The sequence below is a fragment of the Rhincodon typus genome, chromosome 26 (assembly GCF_021869965.1).
Source record: "Rhincodon typus isolate 14 chromosome 26, sRhiTyp1.1, whole genome shotgun sequence".
Lineage (NCBI taxonomy): Eukaryota > Metazoa > Chordata > Chondrichthyes > Orectolobiformes > Rhincodontidae > Rhincodon > Rhincodon typus.
In genome coordinates, this window is record NC_063357.1 from 13,684,311 (window position 1) to 13,699,283 (window position 14,973).

Below are 14,973 nucleotides of genomic sequence, written 5' to 3' on the forward strand. Positions count from 1 at the left end.
TGTTCACTCATAGCACGTTAGTAGAATAATTCTCCCTTCACTTGACCAATATGAATAAACTTAATGTCATGGAGAAAATAAAGCAAAAAAAAACACATTATGATTCAGTCATTTATAAACAAGTTGCACAAAGTTGTAGAGTTTGAATGCCTAAAATGCAGTATATAACTGGAGGAATTTGGAATGTATCAAAATTTTCTATGATTAAAGGGCATAATATCTTGATAGAAACACTAAGAGTGCATTCTACTTATGTGTTGAGGTTGGTTGGCTCGCCGAGCTGGTTTGTTGTTCCGCAGACGTTTCGTTACTGTGCTTGGTAACATCCTCAGCGCTGCACTGAGGATATTACCAAGCACGGTAACGAAACGTCTGCGGAACAACAAACCAGCTCGGCGAGCCAACCAACCTCCACGCCCACAACCCGAGCTACAGATCTACTCCAAAACCTTAGAATGCTACTTATGTGAACAGATACAAAATGAAGCCAGGCACTTAAGGAAACATAATGGCAAGTCAAAAACCACTTTATTGCCCAATTTACACAAGTTGGGATTCAGCTCAAGAGGTGAAACGAGGCTCAGAGTACTGGAGTATCTAGTTCATGGCTTGTGTTTTAATATATCAGGCACTAAAGGTTAACTGTTGAAAACTGGATAAATGCAACTGGAGCACTTTGGGAGTCTTGTCCACTAGAAAGGTTTATTTAAGAGGTCAACAGCTAGGAAGGAAAGTAATTAAAATATTGGGCTTTAGCAATTGCCAGAGGAGCCAAAACAACTGACAGTTCCAGAGGTTACAAAAAACCAAAAGGAGTGCAGATCCTGGAGATTAGGACCAAAAACAAAAACAGAAATTGTTGGAAAAACTCATCAGGTCTGGCAGCATCTGTGGAGACAAATCAGAGTTAATGTTTCGGGTCCAGTGACGCTTCTTCAGAATCCAAAGTTACCACTTTTTGTTTAATAGAATCAGAATAGAAGAGATGGAACTACAGTCAGTTCTGATATAATGTGTGTTTCTTCAACATGAACTGGTTTTAATATGATAGAAGAATTATAAAATGATATTTGTAGAATGCTAACTTTCCCTACTTCTATTGGCTATAGTGTGATTCTGTCCCCATTACTTTAAATGGCGCTGTTATTGTGTGGTTTTCTTATAACGCAAGATCGCATGAGAACGGAACTATTGCATTATATTAGAATTGACTGCATAAAACAAAAGATGGGCTTACTTAGCTGGGGATGTTGTGTCTGCACAGCTTACAATAATAGCAGTCCAAAGGAATGTGGAGCTAATATAGAAGCAAAATACTGCAGATGCTGGAAATTTGAAATAAAAACAAATCCTGGAGAAACTCAGCAGGCCTGGCAGGATCTGTGGAAACAGGATCAGAATTAACATTTTGAGTCTGATATGACTCTTCTTCAGAAAGCTTTCCGAACTACATTAGCCTAGAATTATTCAGTAAACTCTAAAGTTCAGATTAAGGAGAGTGTTGTGCAAGCCACTTCCTCAGGGAGATACATGGAGATTAAGAAGGTTCTTTGGTTCAATTTACTGGGAGGATGTTTGCCAGATGTCAGTTGCAGTTTGGAATTGCAACAGTGTTGAAATAAATGGTTCCAAGTAGCACAAGGGCTGCTGTTAGCAGACATCAGGCAGTTAGGGCTCAGCAGAAGACCCAAAGAGTGGTGGTTTCATGCTGAGGAGAAAGCGTTGGGTTAAAGGGCCTTGGGAGCCACCAATGGTTCAGTGCAACTGTGATTGAGGTGACAGAAGCCCGTAAGCAGTATTTGCTTGGTGCAGCTGTGAAAGACTGGAGCTAAGAGAAATTCAGCTGCAGCTCAGTGGCACTGTTTGTTAAAAATTGGAATTGCACTAGGAATTAGACACTTAGGAGCAGGTTCGAAAGTCCTGGGGAACCTAGTCTCAGGACAAAGGAATTGATTTACCAAGGTGTGAACAATGTTGGAGCAGTATGAGTTAAAGCCTTAAGGGTATTCTAAGGCTTTAGACCTTTGAAGGTGAATACTTGGGAGTTCCTTCAAAGGAGACAGTTTTAATACATTTTAGTGACCCACAGTGACTTTAACATTCACTGGGATGCATTCTGATTGCATTAATTATTTAAAATGCACTCTGTGGAGTTGCTTATTTACCTCATGTCAATCTTGAGTGTTAGTCTAAGTTGCACATATGTAGTGCATACGGTTTAGAATCATTTTCTTCCTGGGCAGTATATTGATTTAATCATTATTGTTTATGTTTGCCTTGATCAAGTTTGTACAATAGATATTTTGGGACAGTTTCAATTCAACCCTGGAATCCTACTACTTATTTTCCTACCCTTGGTTATTCCACGCATTTTGTTCTTCAAATGATTATAGTCCATGAAGCCAGATCATAAAGATCTGGCGTGTCAAGTATCCTCTTAACTGGCCTCTTTACAAGAAGAATTTTTGCTGATGTGATGGACAAAGAGAAAGTTGTCCGAGTTACTGAAAAATAAGATGGCTGAAAGGCTAAATTTGAGGGTTTTTTTCCTGAAGTTGATTTGATTAATGTGTTTATTTTTAGGGATATATCCTGGAGTTGGCAAGAATTCTCAAGGTGACTGTTTCTGATTTATTTTTGCTGCAATTAAATTGCGATAGGTAACTCCTTTCAGTTTTATAAGCTTCCTATAACTCTCTTATAGAAAAGTCAGTCTTCTCCAATTTCTTTTCTCTCCCTCCCCACCCATGGTTCTTTAAGTACACTAATCTGAAACATAAACGAGCAGCACTTTAAAACCGTCAGTTTCTATTGGGTGAATACCTTTTACTACAAGATAACCAGGTTGTAAATTTGAAGGAAGGTAGATTTTGCATAACATGGCTAGTGGCATAACAAAATATGGAATATATTCAATTAGAAAACAGAGGAACATAGGGTTACTCACAGGGTTAGAACAGGATGACACAGTGAATAATGTACTTATGGATGATGAAGCTCATTTATCCTACCCTAATTTATCCAGCTAGGATAATGCACTTTCCCACTGGCAAATTAAATAACTTCTTAAATGATTCTCATACTTCTGATTCTGGTTCTCACCTCTATCAATCTGTTGAGAAGTCCATTCCATCATCTGCTGCTTGACAAAATACCTGATGTCACCCTAAAATGACTTATTTTTAAAAGCCAGTTCACACTTCAACCCGTGACTTTTTCTATTTCCACTGCTTAATTTAAAGCAGAATTCTACACTAATCTTTTGTATCAACCAATTACAATCTTATATATTCAGTGGAGTATAAATTAGTTTCTGGAAGTGGCACAAAACAGGCAATATCGGACTGACCACATAATACAGTGCATGACACTGTTTCTATTATTGGCAACGGAACTGAATATCAGATACAAAGTTTAAATGTTGCTCTCTATGAATCACTGCATGTGACCAATTTATATACTTATAATTCCTCAAAAATGTTTTGCTCAACATAAAGGCACAAAACTAGTTACGTACTACTCAATTTCTCATTGTATTGCACACTGAAGCCAAGATGAAGCTCAGTCTTGTAGTGAAACAGAATTAGATGGGGAATAATCGGACCCATGGTACACAAATATAATTCAGTTCTCATTCTGAAGTCATGTAATCAAGATTTTTCTCAAATATCTATTCCTATATTCACATTTATAACAAAATATCCTAGATTAAATTGTAACACTGTAACTTTTCATTGTTACTGCAGGAAATGCAGTTTGACAAGTGTGTCTTAAATCTCTCTTCACAATTATTGTTTCTAAATACAGGTGGGAAACTATCAGTGCTCACCTCTCAGACTGCTATCTTTGTTCATAGTTGTCACAAGAAATCTGTACACATTAATATTAGGACGACCAATTACACAAGTGAAACCATGAAAGGAAACTGTGGCTTTTCCCACACCAATAACTGTGACCTGAAATAGAAAGAGAGGAGAACTATTGCATTTTGCAACATAACCAAGGCTATATTTTATGATAAAAATAACTAAAGATTCAATGCAAGTTTTGGTTATAATGGTCATTATAACTGAAAGGTAAGGAGAAAGATGAAATTCCATGTGATGAAAATGTGGTAGCAGAAGGAAAAAGATATCCCTGAAATAATCCCACTTTGTTTATTTTTTGGTGAACTGTTCACTTCATAGGGATAATACTTTGTGCATAACTAATTAAATAAGATATTATCATATTTCCACTAATTGTACATTCTAATCAAGCATGATTATATAAAATATACCAAAATTAAATGATGAAAATCTTACTTCTCTGTAGGTTCTCACAATTCCTGGAATTTCATAATAGACTGTGGTTGACCCTGTGCTCCTCGTAACTCCCAATCCTGTGGCTGGGTCAATCTGTAGAACTTCACTTGATAACAGATACCAGTTCCCAGGTTCACCTAAACAAATGTTTCAGTTTTGAATTCAACATAAACAACTTCAAGGATTCAGCAACAAATCAGCTGACTTCACATTTTGAAAAAAAAAGCAGTACTTCTTCAGAACGTATCAATGCAGAAACAATTTTACATTACATAATATTCAGTGTGTATTTGAATATCGCTATACCAAGAAGTAAATCAAGAAAAAATGATTCCTTTAAAATACTTCTGGATATCAAAATTATAAACAAAGATTTGAGGAGAATGAAAATTTTGCAGCACAGGGTGACACATGGGACTAAGTTGTATTGTGGGCTAAGATGCTGTTTCTTGCACCATTTAGAATGAAATCTTTTTTTTCTCTCAGTTATAAGGATCATAAACAATTTGAGCTAAAATCAAAAGCAATTCCAAGGCAACTCTCACTATACAAGGGACAATGTCACAAAACTTTCTGAAAAGCAGGAGGTTGCATTAAATAGATTGCTCTAATATGGAATAACTGAGGTGTAGTTATGTCTTTGCTGAATTTATTTTACCTATTATTCTCAAGAAAACAAAAACATATTCAAGCAATCCTTTGAAAGTGAAAACTGAAAGAAATTCATATTACCTGACTTTATTCTGCTTATAGCTCAAATAAGTTAAATTTTACTGCGGTGTCTGTCCCATATGTTTTATCTATGATTAATTTTTGTTCTTGCTTGAGGAGGTCATGGGTTCAAGCACTCCTCCAGTGACTTAAGCAAATAATCTAGGCTGATACTTCGGTGCATTTTGGAGGGAGTGCTGCAAAATCAAAACTGCTGGCTTTTGAATGATAAAGTGAACAAAGGCTCCACCTGTCTCTCTCTGGAGAGAGCCTGCATCACGGGTTAGATGGGGATGGAAAGAAAATTGGTAACAAATGGAGGCTCGTTACCTATGTATTACATTGAGCAATTTGGAAGCTAATTCCTGCTCACCTTAGCTCCAGTATTAGAAAGCTCTGGGAGCTCCTTCTTACAATTCTGCTGTTAATTCATCATGTGGTGAGTGAAGTACTGGGGCAAATGTCCCTAAGGCCACCAGATAGAAAACTGCAATGGCTTTCTGACAGCTTCTGATTGCAACAGAAAAATTGCTTCTTTTGTTATTCTAAGATTTCCAGCCAGCTACAAAGCTGTACTATTTCAAGTCTTTTGAATTATGAAGGAAAACTCTGTGGTTTCTTTTCTGTTGTAAAACTAACCTTCACTGTTCACCAATACGCTGCTGAAACATATCACATCGCTCAGTATCACATTTTCTGATATGTTGGGCCATATCGCATACTGGGTAGGTATGGGGATATAGTCTGCAATCCCTGGATGCCTGTTATCCCAAACTGCCAACAGGGTCAATCCTATATTGGCAGCCTGTGCCACATAAGTATTATTTCTAGTACCAGGTCCAATCAGCAGCAGATCATCCCTAGATTAGTTTAAAAAAAATCCATTAATCTTTCAAGCGTGACAATAAATAATTATTAGAATTAGACCTGAAAAAAAACATCATTTTTGCACTAATCATTCTTAAAACATTATTAAAGTTGGACCTAGGAAGGGTAACTAAAGAAATAGCAACGACATTTCTATCGACAGAAAACTATGGCCAAGATTTTCCAATAGCTGAACAGATGTTGCAGCGGCATAGACCAGATGTCGAGTCTTGTAGAACTACCAATTCACCAAATCCCAATTCGATTTTAAACTTCTGACACACAATCACTCAGCACCGGGAACCATTTAAGAAAGTTTTCAACTTGAATTATAATTGGAAAAATGGGGCAGAAAAATGGGAATTACAGACTGGTTAACCTAAAATCAATAGTAGGGAAATGTTGGAATCTATTGTAAAGGATATGATAATAGGACACTCAAAAACAAACTGTGGGATCTCTGACACAAAAGGTTGTGGAGGCCAAGTCACTGTTTACATGTAAGAAATGGATAGATTTCAAGAGGGGTTAGACAAACTCAACATGAATTTATCACAGAATTGCTATGGCACAGATGGAGGCCATTTGGTCCATCATGCCTACACTGGTTCTATTACCTAGAGCCAGTCTCATGCCTTTCAACGATAGCCATGCACACCATTTCAATCTAAATGATCATTCAATGCCTCTTGAATACCTCCAATGAACCTGCCTCCATTTCTCGACAGTGCATTCCATAGCCTAACTATTTGCTATGTGAAAAGGACTTTTTTTCATTCTATGAAAGGGAAATCTTGGTTGACACATAGGATGCTTTGAGGATGTATCTAGTAAAATAAATGAGGGAGAACCAGTGGGTATGCTGCATTTGGATTTTCAGAAAGGTTTTAGTACAGTCCCTTTTAAGGGGATGGCATGCAAAATCAAAGAACATGGGACTGAGGGTAATGTACTGGCATGGATTCAGAATTGGTTAGCAGTCAAGGAAATAGAGAGTAGGATAAATGGGTCTTTTTCAAAGTGGAAGGCAGGGACAAAATGGGAGACTCAGGGGAAAAGAACAGTGGGATTCTCTAAGACAGAATACTGGTAAGGCCAAGTCACTGATTATATTTAAAAAATGGATAGATTTTTAGAGGCTAAAGATGGCAAAGGATATAGGGAGACAGCAAGAATAGGGAATTGAGATACAGGATCCACCATGAACATGCTGAATGGCCTACTCCTGATACTCCTCCTTCTACGTTTTTAGTTCTAACTCACATACCTGGACAGTTACTCAGAAAAAATTACAGGAATTAAAATCTGCTCTAACTCCTGTGTAACCATAGAACTGATAATCATATCTCCTCACTCCACTCTTCAGGTGAGATAGGGGAGGGTGTAAAAGAAGGTGGTGTTGCATTATTATTTAGAAGACAGTTACTACAGTAAGGAGAGATGATACCTTGGAAGGGTCTTCAAACGAAGCTTTGTGGGTAGAGCTTGGGAACAAAAAAGAGGTAATCACATTGCTGGGAGTGTATTATAGGCTCTCAAATAGTCATCAGGCAACAGAGAAGCAGATATGTATGCAACTCACTGAAATGCGTAATAACAACAGAATAATTATATTGGGGATTTCAATTCACAAACATGAGTTGTGACAGCCATAGTGCAAAGTGTAGAGAGGGGGCAGATTTCTTGTATTCAGGAGAGCTTTACTTGTCAGCATGGAAGAGGGGATGGTGCTGGACCTAATTCTGGGGAATGAAGCCAGACAGGTGGTCAAAATGGCAATGGGGAGCATTTTAATGACAGTGACCACAACACAGTATGATTCAAGTTTGTTATGAAAAAGGAAAGTGATGTCTGCAAAAACAGAGTTTTAGATTGGGGTAAGGCAGATTTTATTTTAAAAAAGGCTGGATCTGGCCAAAGTAGACTAGTGACAGCTATTTGTGGAAAATCTGCACATCTGTTGGGAGCATTAAAAAGGATACGGGAAGAATACAAGACCAATGTGCTCCCTTCAGGGTGAAATGTAGGTGCAACAAATCCAGGGAACCTTGGATTTCTAGGAATATTCAGGACTGGCTAAGAAAGAAAAGAGGCTTTTAGCATATGCGAAGGAAGCAAATCAATGGAGGCCCTAGTGGAGCAGAGAATGTGCAAGGGGGAATTTAAGAAAGCAATTAGAACAGCAAAGCGGAGTAGGTGGGGTATGTGTTTGGTAATGTGTCCCACACTCAATGTAATTCGGTTATTGGGAAGTGATGTCTGAGCAATTCCAATTAAAGGTGATTAATGATCTCCTCTGATGAATGGAATTGTATCAGATTTAATTTCTCTTGAGGACCAACGTAAATTTTAAAGCGGAGGCTTGGAGACCACTTTGTGGAACACCTACGCTCGGTTCGCAACAAACAACTGCACCTCCCAGTCGCGAACCATTTCAACCCACCCTCCCACTCCTTGGACGACATGTCCATCCTGGGCCTCCTGCAGTGCCACAACGATGCCACCTGAAGGTTACAGAAACAGCATCTCATATTTCGCTTGGGAACCCCGCAGCCCAATGGTATCAGTATGGACTTCACAAGCTTCAAAATCTCCCCTCCCCCTACCGCATCCCAAAACCAGCCCAGCTTGTACCCGCCTCCCTAAGCTGTCCTCCCACCTATCCACTCCTCCCACCTCAAGCCCCACCCCCATCTCCTACCTACTAGCCTCATCCCGCCTCCTTGACCTGTCTGTCCTCCCTGGACCGACCTATCCCCTCCCTAACTCCCTACCTACACTCACCTTTACTGGCTCCAACCCCGCCTCCTTGACCTGTCTGTCTCCTCTCCACCTATCTTCTCCTTTATCCATCTTCTTTCCGCCTCCCCCCTCTCCCTATTTATTTCAGAATCCCCTTCCCCTCCCCCATTTCTGAAGAAGGGTCTAGGCCCGAAACGTCAGCTTTCCTGCTCCTCTGATTCTGCTTGGCCTGCTGTGTTCATCCAGCTCTACACCTTGTTATCTTTTACATTGATTCGTTCTGATTTTGATGTTGCTAAACAATTTAACAGTTCAAAACCAGATGTAGATGGACTTTCCAGGTTGTGAACTCTTCTGAATAGAGGCCTAAGTTATCTTACTCAATTTAGGTCTAGTAGGACTGTTTTGCTGTCTCGAGTCCATATATTGGCAACAACTACAATGGCTCACCAGCCAAGATCCTGAAAGAAATTTTAAACGTTTGGCCAAGACTTAGCTTTGTTTCGAGGTTTTGCTTTGTGCCAATCTAGAATCCCTCTGATCAGGATATGTCTCACTGCGTGAGTCTGTGCAGTTTTCTGCACTCAAGTGTTGTTCCCCGTGCTCAGTCAAACTGGCAAGGGCGTCCACTTCCATTGGAATACCTTGTAACTTGCATGCTCCACTTACTACATTTTCCAATGATAAAACCAGTTGTTGCGCCTGTTTGAAGTCCAGTTGGGCTTCAGGTAGAAGGCATTTTTGTATAGTTACATCATTAACTCCACATACCAGATGGTTTCTAAGCATCCGATTAAGGGTTAAACCAAAGTTTCAGGCTTCTTCCAATTGTAATGACCTAGTCAAAATTCCCGATATGGACTCCCCTGGTTCTTGAATTGCCAAGTAAAAGCGATAATTTTTCAGAATTAGAGGTGGCTTGGGGATTAATATTCCTTAACTATGTCCGTCAATTCTTTAAAGGTTTTAGTATCTGGTGCCTCACAGAAAATCAAGCTCCTAATGAAAGAGAAAGCTGTAGCTCCAAAGGCTGTCAGGAGAATTACTCACTGCTTTTCGTCTGCCACAATGTCGTTTGCTTGGAAAAAATAACAAATTCTTTCCATATACTGAATCCTGTCCTCAATGGCAGAGTTGAACAAGTCAAGCTTCCTAAACAAAGGCTTAACCCCAACTCAAAACTGACTGTTGCAAGCGGGTTTCTTCAGTATCACGCTTTACTCACACTGCCATTAAAATAACTCCACAGAGGCCAGTATCCTGTCACAAAGTCACCGTTTATTTACACATGAACAGTCCTCGGCTTTTGTACTGCCTCATTCAGAGTTGGGTACCAAAGTGTCAACATCTCCAACACTCACCCTTTTTATATGTCAGCCAGGGCCCCCTGATTGGACCAGATTAACAGCCTTAAACAGGGAACTCCTATTCTGTGATGTTCAGTTGGATAACCTCATTACAATCACTACAAAGTGCAGATCAATGGCTGTAACGTGGACAGGAAAGGTTTTTTTTTGTTAGGTAGTCCCTTTACAAAGGCAGCAACAACAGCATGATGTTTCCAAAAGGGAAATGGTTTTCATGTGTATATTTCAGTTTCTCCAGTGTATTAGTATCCCAAGTTCACTCCAATGGTGCAAAATCTGCTATTCAAATACTAATTAATTACCTTTCATGAATGTTAGAATATATGCCATAGATGGGAGGACAAATTCTAAACAGATGCTATTCATGAGATTAGGATTATCAGGCATGAGATTTCTGTTCCCAAATATCAATATCAAGCACTCTTTTGAAAAAATTGCAAAATCAAATCTGCTCTGGGGGCCCTCCTTGAGTCCAGTTCCATCAGTCAATCCTGCAGATCTAAGGATTTTTAACTTTCATGACAGTTGACCCACATTCTGTATATTATTTGTACAACAATACAAACCAGGCTTATAACATAATAACACTTTATGACTTGAATTAGATATAACATCTTTTGCCCAAAAGGGAACATGAAGAAATAGTGACTGGACTCACTTATCACTATAGGTTGTTTGCACAACTAGAAAGAGTAAAAAAAAAAAGCCATGCTTCCCTGTGCCACTGATTTGGTTTCATGGACTTTTACACAAAACATTATAATTCTACTTTAGCATTGCTAACCCTGAGTCTGAGGAGAGAATACTGCAGCTCAAAAAAAAACAAAAGGCATTAAGGATCTACAGTGTTTTGCACTCTTCTCTACAAAACCAGTGCAACTTAGGAGGAGGCTACGTTTTAACAATAGTGAAAGAATAGCTCTACTAAAAACATTGAGAGTCTAATTTTTGGGTTTACATAATGTTTTACAAATCTTCTGGAGAAAGGAACAATTTTAATCTAACTTGGCAAGCAGAAAAACCAACAGAATCAAATGGATGATTGATACAGAATATCAGATCAGGACACACCACTATTAATCTCCACTGATTTCAAGGAAAGGTAAACTATACTAATTGTAGAACCCAGCATACCACTCATCGTATGGGTTTCCCAGCTGATGGGCTACCCAATGAATTAGAATGATGAATCTGGAATGAGCTGTAGTTCTGAGCTCAGTATTCTAACCAATCAGCTCCTTCAGATCAAACTCTCATTAGTCTTCCATGGTTTTATTAGCATGTTTCTACATTATTTTTATTGTAACGATATATGTAAAGACAATATTGTATAAGAGCTATACCTTACAAACACTCAGTTAATAAGCTAAATTCTTCATAATAAGCTACTTTGCCACAGGGATGATGAAATACCACCTTCTTATACCACTGCAGTCCAGAGTGTCCATGTATGGGTATTACTGTTTTTAGAAAAGGAATTCCAGGATATTGAGCCAGTGACAGTTAAGGAATAGTGATGCAGTTTCAAGTAAAGATGGTGTGTGAGTTGGAGGGGAACTTAAAAGATGGTATTCCCATGCCCTTGTCCTTCCAGCCAGAGGTCAAAACTTTGGAAAGTGTTGTTGAATTACTATTTTATCAAGAGTAACTTGAGATTATTTGATTTTAACCCACTTGTTTTAGGTTGGTTGGCTCGCTGAGCTGGTTTGTTGTTCCGCAGACATTTCGTTACCATGCTGAGTAACATCATCAGTGCAGCCTCCGATGAAGCGTTGGTGTGTTCTCCTGCCTGGTTTTTAAACTCTGGAGTCCATTGAGCTGGATTACCTCACTTCCGATTTTCCTTCGTAGTGGAGTGTATACGGGGTCGAGTTCTACATGTTTACTAATGGCTGTCTTCGTGGAGTGCCAGGCTTCTAGAAATTCTCGTGCCTGTCTCTGCTTAGCTTGTCCCAGGATTTTGGTGTTGTCCCAGACGAATTGGTGGTTCTCCTTATCCATGTGAATTGAGATGAGTGAGTATTGGTCGTGTCTTTTTGTAGCCAGTTGGTGTTCGTGTACCCTTGTTGTTAGTTTCCTTCCTGTTTGTCCGATGTAGTGTTTCTCTCAGTCTCTGCAGGGGATCTTATAGATGACATTGGTCCTGTCCATAGTGGGGAGTGGGTCTTTAGTTCGGGTGAGCAGTTGTTGTAGGGTTGATGTGGGCTTGTGTGTCACTCTGATACCCAGCGGTTATAGGAGGCTTGTGGTTAGTTCCGATGTGTTCCTGATGTAAGGTAATGTGATGAATGTGTCAGGGCGTGTGGTATCTTCCTGACATTGTTCGTGTAGGCATCTTCTGCACAGTTCTTTGGATATCCATTATCCTTGAAAACCTGGAAAAGGTATTCTTCTTCCTCTTGGCATAGTTCTGTGTTGCTGCAGTGTGTTGCTGAGGAACAACAAACCAGCTCGGCGAGCCAACCAACCTCAACACCCACAACCCAAGCTACAAATCTACTCCAAAACCACTTCTTTTAGTTTTGCAGGGCTACTAGTTGCCTATCATTGATTACAATTGAGCTTTGGAAGAAGTATGCAATTGCATATCTCCAAATAACATCCCCTTAAGCTAGTGGCAAACTAATATTAGGAAAGCCCCAAGGATCAGTCAGAGTATAAAGAATCTTATGGTGCAGTGTTAAAGACCTGACTTCTGGGCCAGAAGGCCTAGATTCAATTGCCAACTGCTCTAGAAGTGTGTCACAACATGTCCGAACAGGTCGATTTAAAATATATAAAAGGTATATAAATATGTATAAATATATAAAAGGTTCAGTCCCTAACATTTTAGGAAGTGCTGTGTAGCTGGAAAGAAACAAAATTCCACAACGCAACAAACCAAAGCTAAAAATTAACATTAACACAATATAAAAACCAAATCAAAGTGTTTCCTGAGCTGAAATCAGGAATATGCTAGGTCTGTGGTATTGATATCTGTCTGGGTCCACATTGAATACATTTGCTAACGTGGCAAGTCATATAGCTTGAACATTTTGCCTGCGTGAGAACGTCCATATTTAACTAGAAGAATGGAATTGTGCACATGGGATGATCCTATAGAAGTCAGATAAATAGAACCAGAAGGCCTCAGGCTCAGAACTGTGACTTAACTGGAAGCATTCCTAAGTCACTTGATTCTAGGAGGCAGCAATGCTTCCTTGGTGTGATATGGTGTTGATCATCTCAATGAACTACCTATGATGTTCCAAAGAGGATTAAACAACATGACAGTTTGGATTGTACATTTTGGTCCTTTATTTAGAGTTTATTCTCCTTTCTATGGATTTATTGGTTAAAATGCTAGATTTAGGATAAGCCCCATTTCTGAAGAAGGGTCCCGACCCGAAATGTCAGCTTTCCTGCTCCTCTGATGCTACCTGGCCTGCTGTGTTCCTCCAGCTCCACACTGCGTTATCTCAGACTCTAGCATTGGCAGTTCTTACTATCTCAGATTTAGGATAAGAGTGCTTTGTACTTGATGGGCACATTTAGAGAAACAAAGAGAGGTAACTTTATATAGCAAAAGACATTTTATAAATTCTTCCAAGCTGATCTGTCCTGAAAATGAAATGTAATAACACTGCGTCTTCACAGAACTGGAGACCTTTACATTATGTTGGTAAAAGATATAAAATCTGAAGGCCAAAAATAATTGCCATTCATTCTCTTTTTTTTGTTGCAGGCTAAGTATTCACTAGTGATTTACCCGAGGGAGAAAGCTAGAACCAGTTATCTATCACAGTCAAGTCCAAGAACTAAAGAAGTAAAGGACTCTTAAAAGCAAATTTAATGTTGGAACTGCAGCAAATGAATTATATGGAATCGTAATGTTTGACTTTATTAAGAATTGAGAATGCAATGCTTGCTATCTATTTCCTGACACCTATAAATGGAAAGCCAGTCTTCTGTTGCTGCTGCACTCAGCATACCCTACTATGGGGTTCTTGCGCATTATGTGCTAAGCTCCAGATATGTCAAACAGGTTGTTTAAATTATTTAAATATTGCATTTTGATGCACTGTAATTACCTGTGGATACATATACTGTAGATCTGCACTGCATGAATTGATTGGTACAGATGATGCTTTTATTTACATGTTGAGCACGTATCTTTCAAGATGTACAATGGGGAATAGGAAATAAGGAAGAATACCAAATTACTCATTCTTGAAAGGTTTTTAAAAGAGCATCGCCCTGTACCTGGCACTTACCAATAATTATATCAGATTCCCTCATGTAACAAGAACACTGTACTGGATTAGATAAAGCTTTAAACCTATTTTGTATCAAAATAAATTCCTTTTATCTTTCCTTCATGACATATTATCAGTGTATATATTCAGAAATATTGCTCACCTGTTAAGAGCTAAATACAATTCTGTGTTGTGTGCATGGAACTGTTCTCCACTAAGATCATAAAAGTTAACCGTAAAAGTCAATGTCATTCCAAGAGGGAGAGCAGCCAGTTCTTCATTTTTGGCAATATATAACTTTGGGCTGGTGTTAATACTGAGGTATGCCACCGGAGCCACCTAATAACAACACAGAAATAATACATATGTTGAGTGAATGTTAGTAAGCACTTGAGGCTAATGTTAGTACAGATTACTGACTGTTAACCATTATAGCAGATTTTGACAAATTTCAGTTAAGTGAATTGATAACCAAAATATTTAAAGCTTTTTTCCTTATGGTATATCACTAAGTAACCAATACAGAGATAAGACCTTAAGACACAGGAGTAGATGTAGACAATTCAGCCAATCGAGTCTGCTCTGCAATTCGATGAGATCTTGGCTGAATTGATATGCTCTGCTCCACTTTCCTGTCTTTCCCCCATAATCCTCAATTCTCTTAGTGATTAAAAATCTCCATTTTGCCCATGAATATATTTGATAACATCACCTCTACAGACCTCTGTGGTAAAGAATGCCACAGAT

General features: G+C 38.9%; 1 protein-coding gene across 1 annotated transcript in view; it reads right to left on the reverse strand.

Annotated features, from left to right (window-relative positions):
- LOC109911435 (nuclear pore membrane glycoprotein 210-like) overlaps positions 1–14,973 on the reverse strand; it is a 129,943-nt gene that overhangs the window by 15,599 nt on the left and 99,371 nt on the right. The window contains exons 31-34 of the mRNA XM_048612679.1: positions 14,390–14,565; positions 5,655–5,875; positions 4,305–4,441; positions 3,830–3,956 (exon numbers count right to left, since the gene is read on the reverse strand). Of these exons, the coding sequence (XP_048468636.1) occupies positions 3,830–3,956; positions 4,305–4,441; positions 5,655–5,875; positions 14,390–14,565 (661 nt within the window). The remainder of the gene's footprint in view (positions 1–3,829; positions 3,957–4,304; positions 4,442–5,654; positions 5,876–14,389; positions 14,566–14,973) is intronic.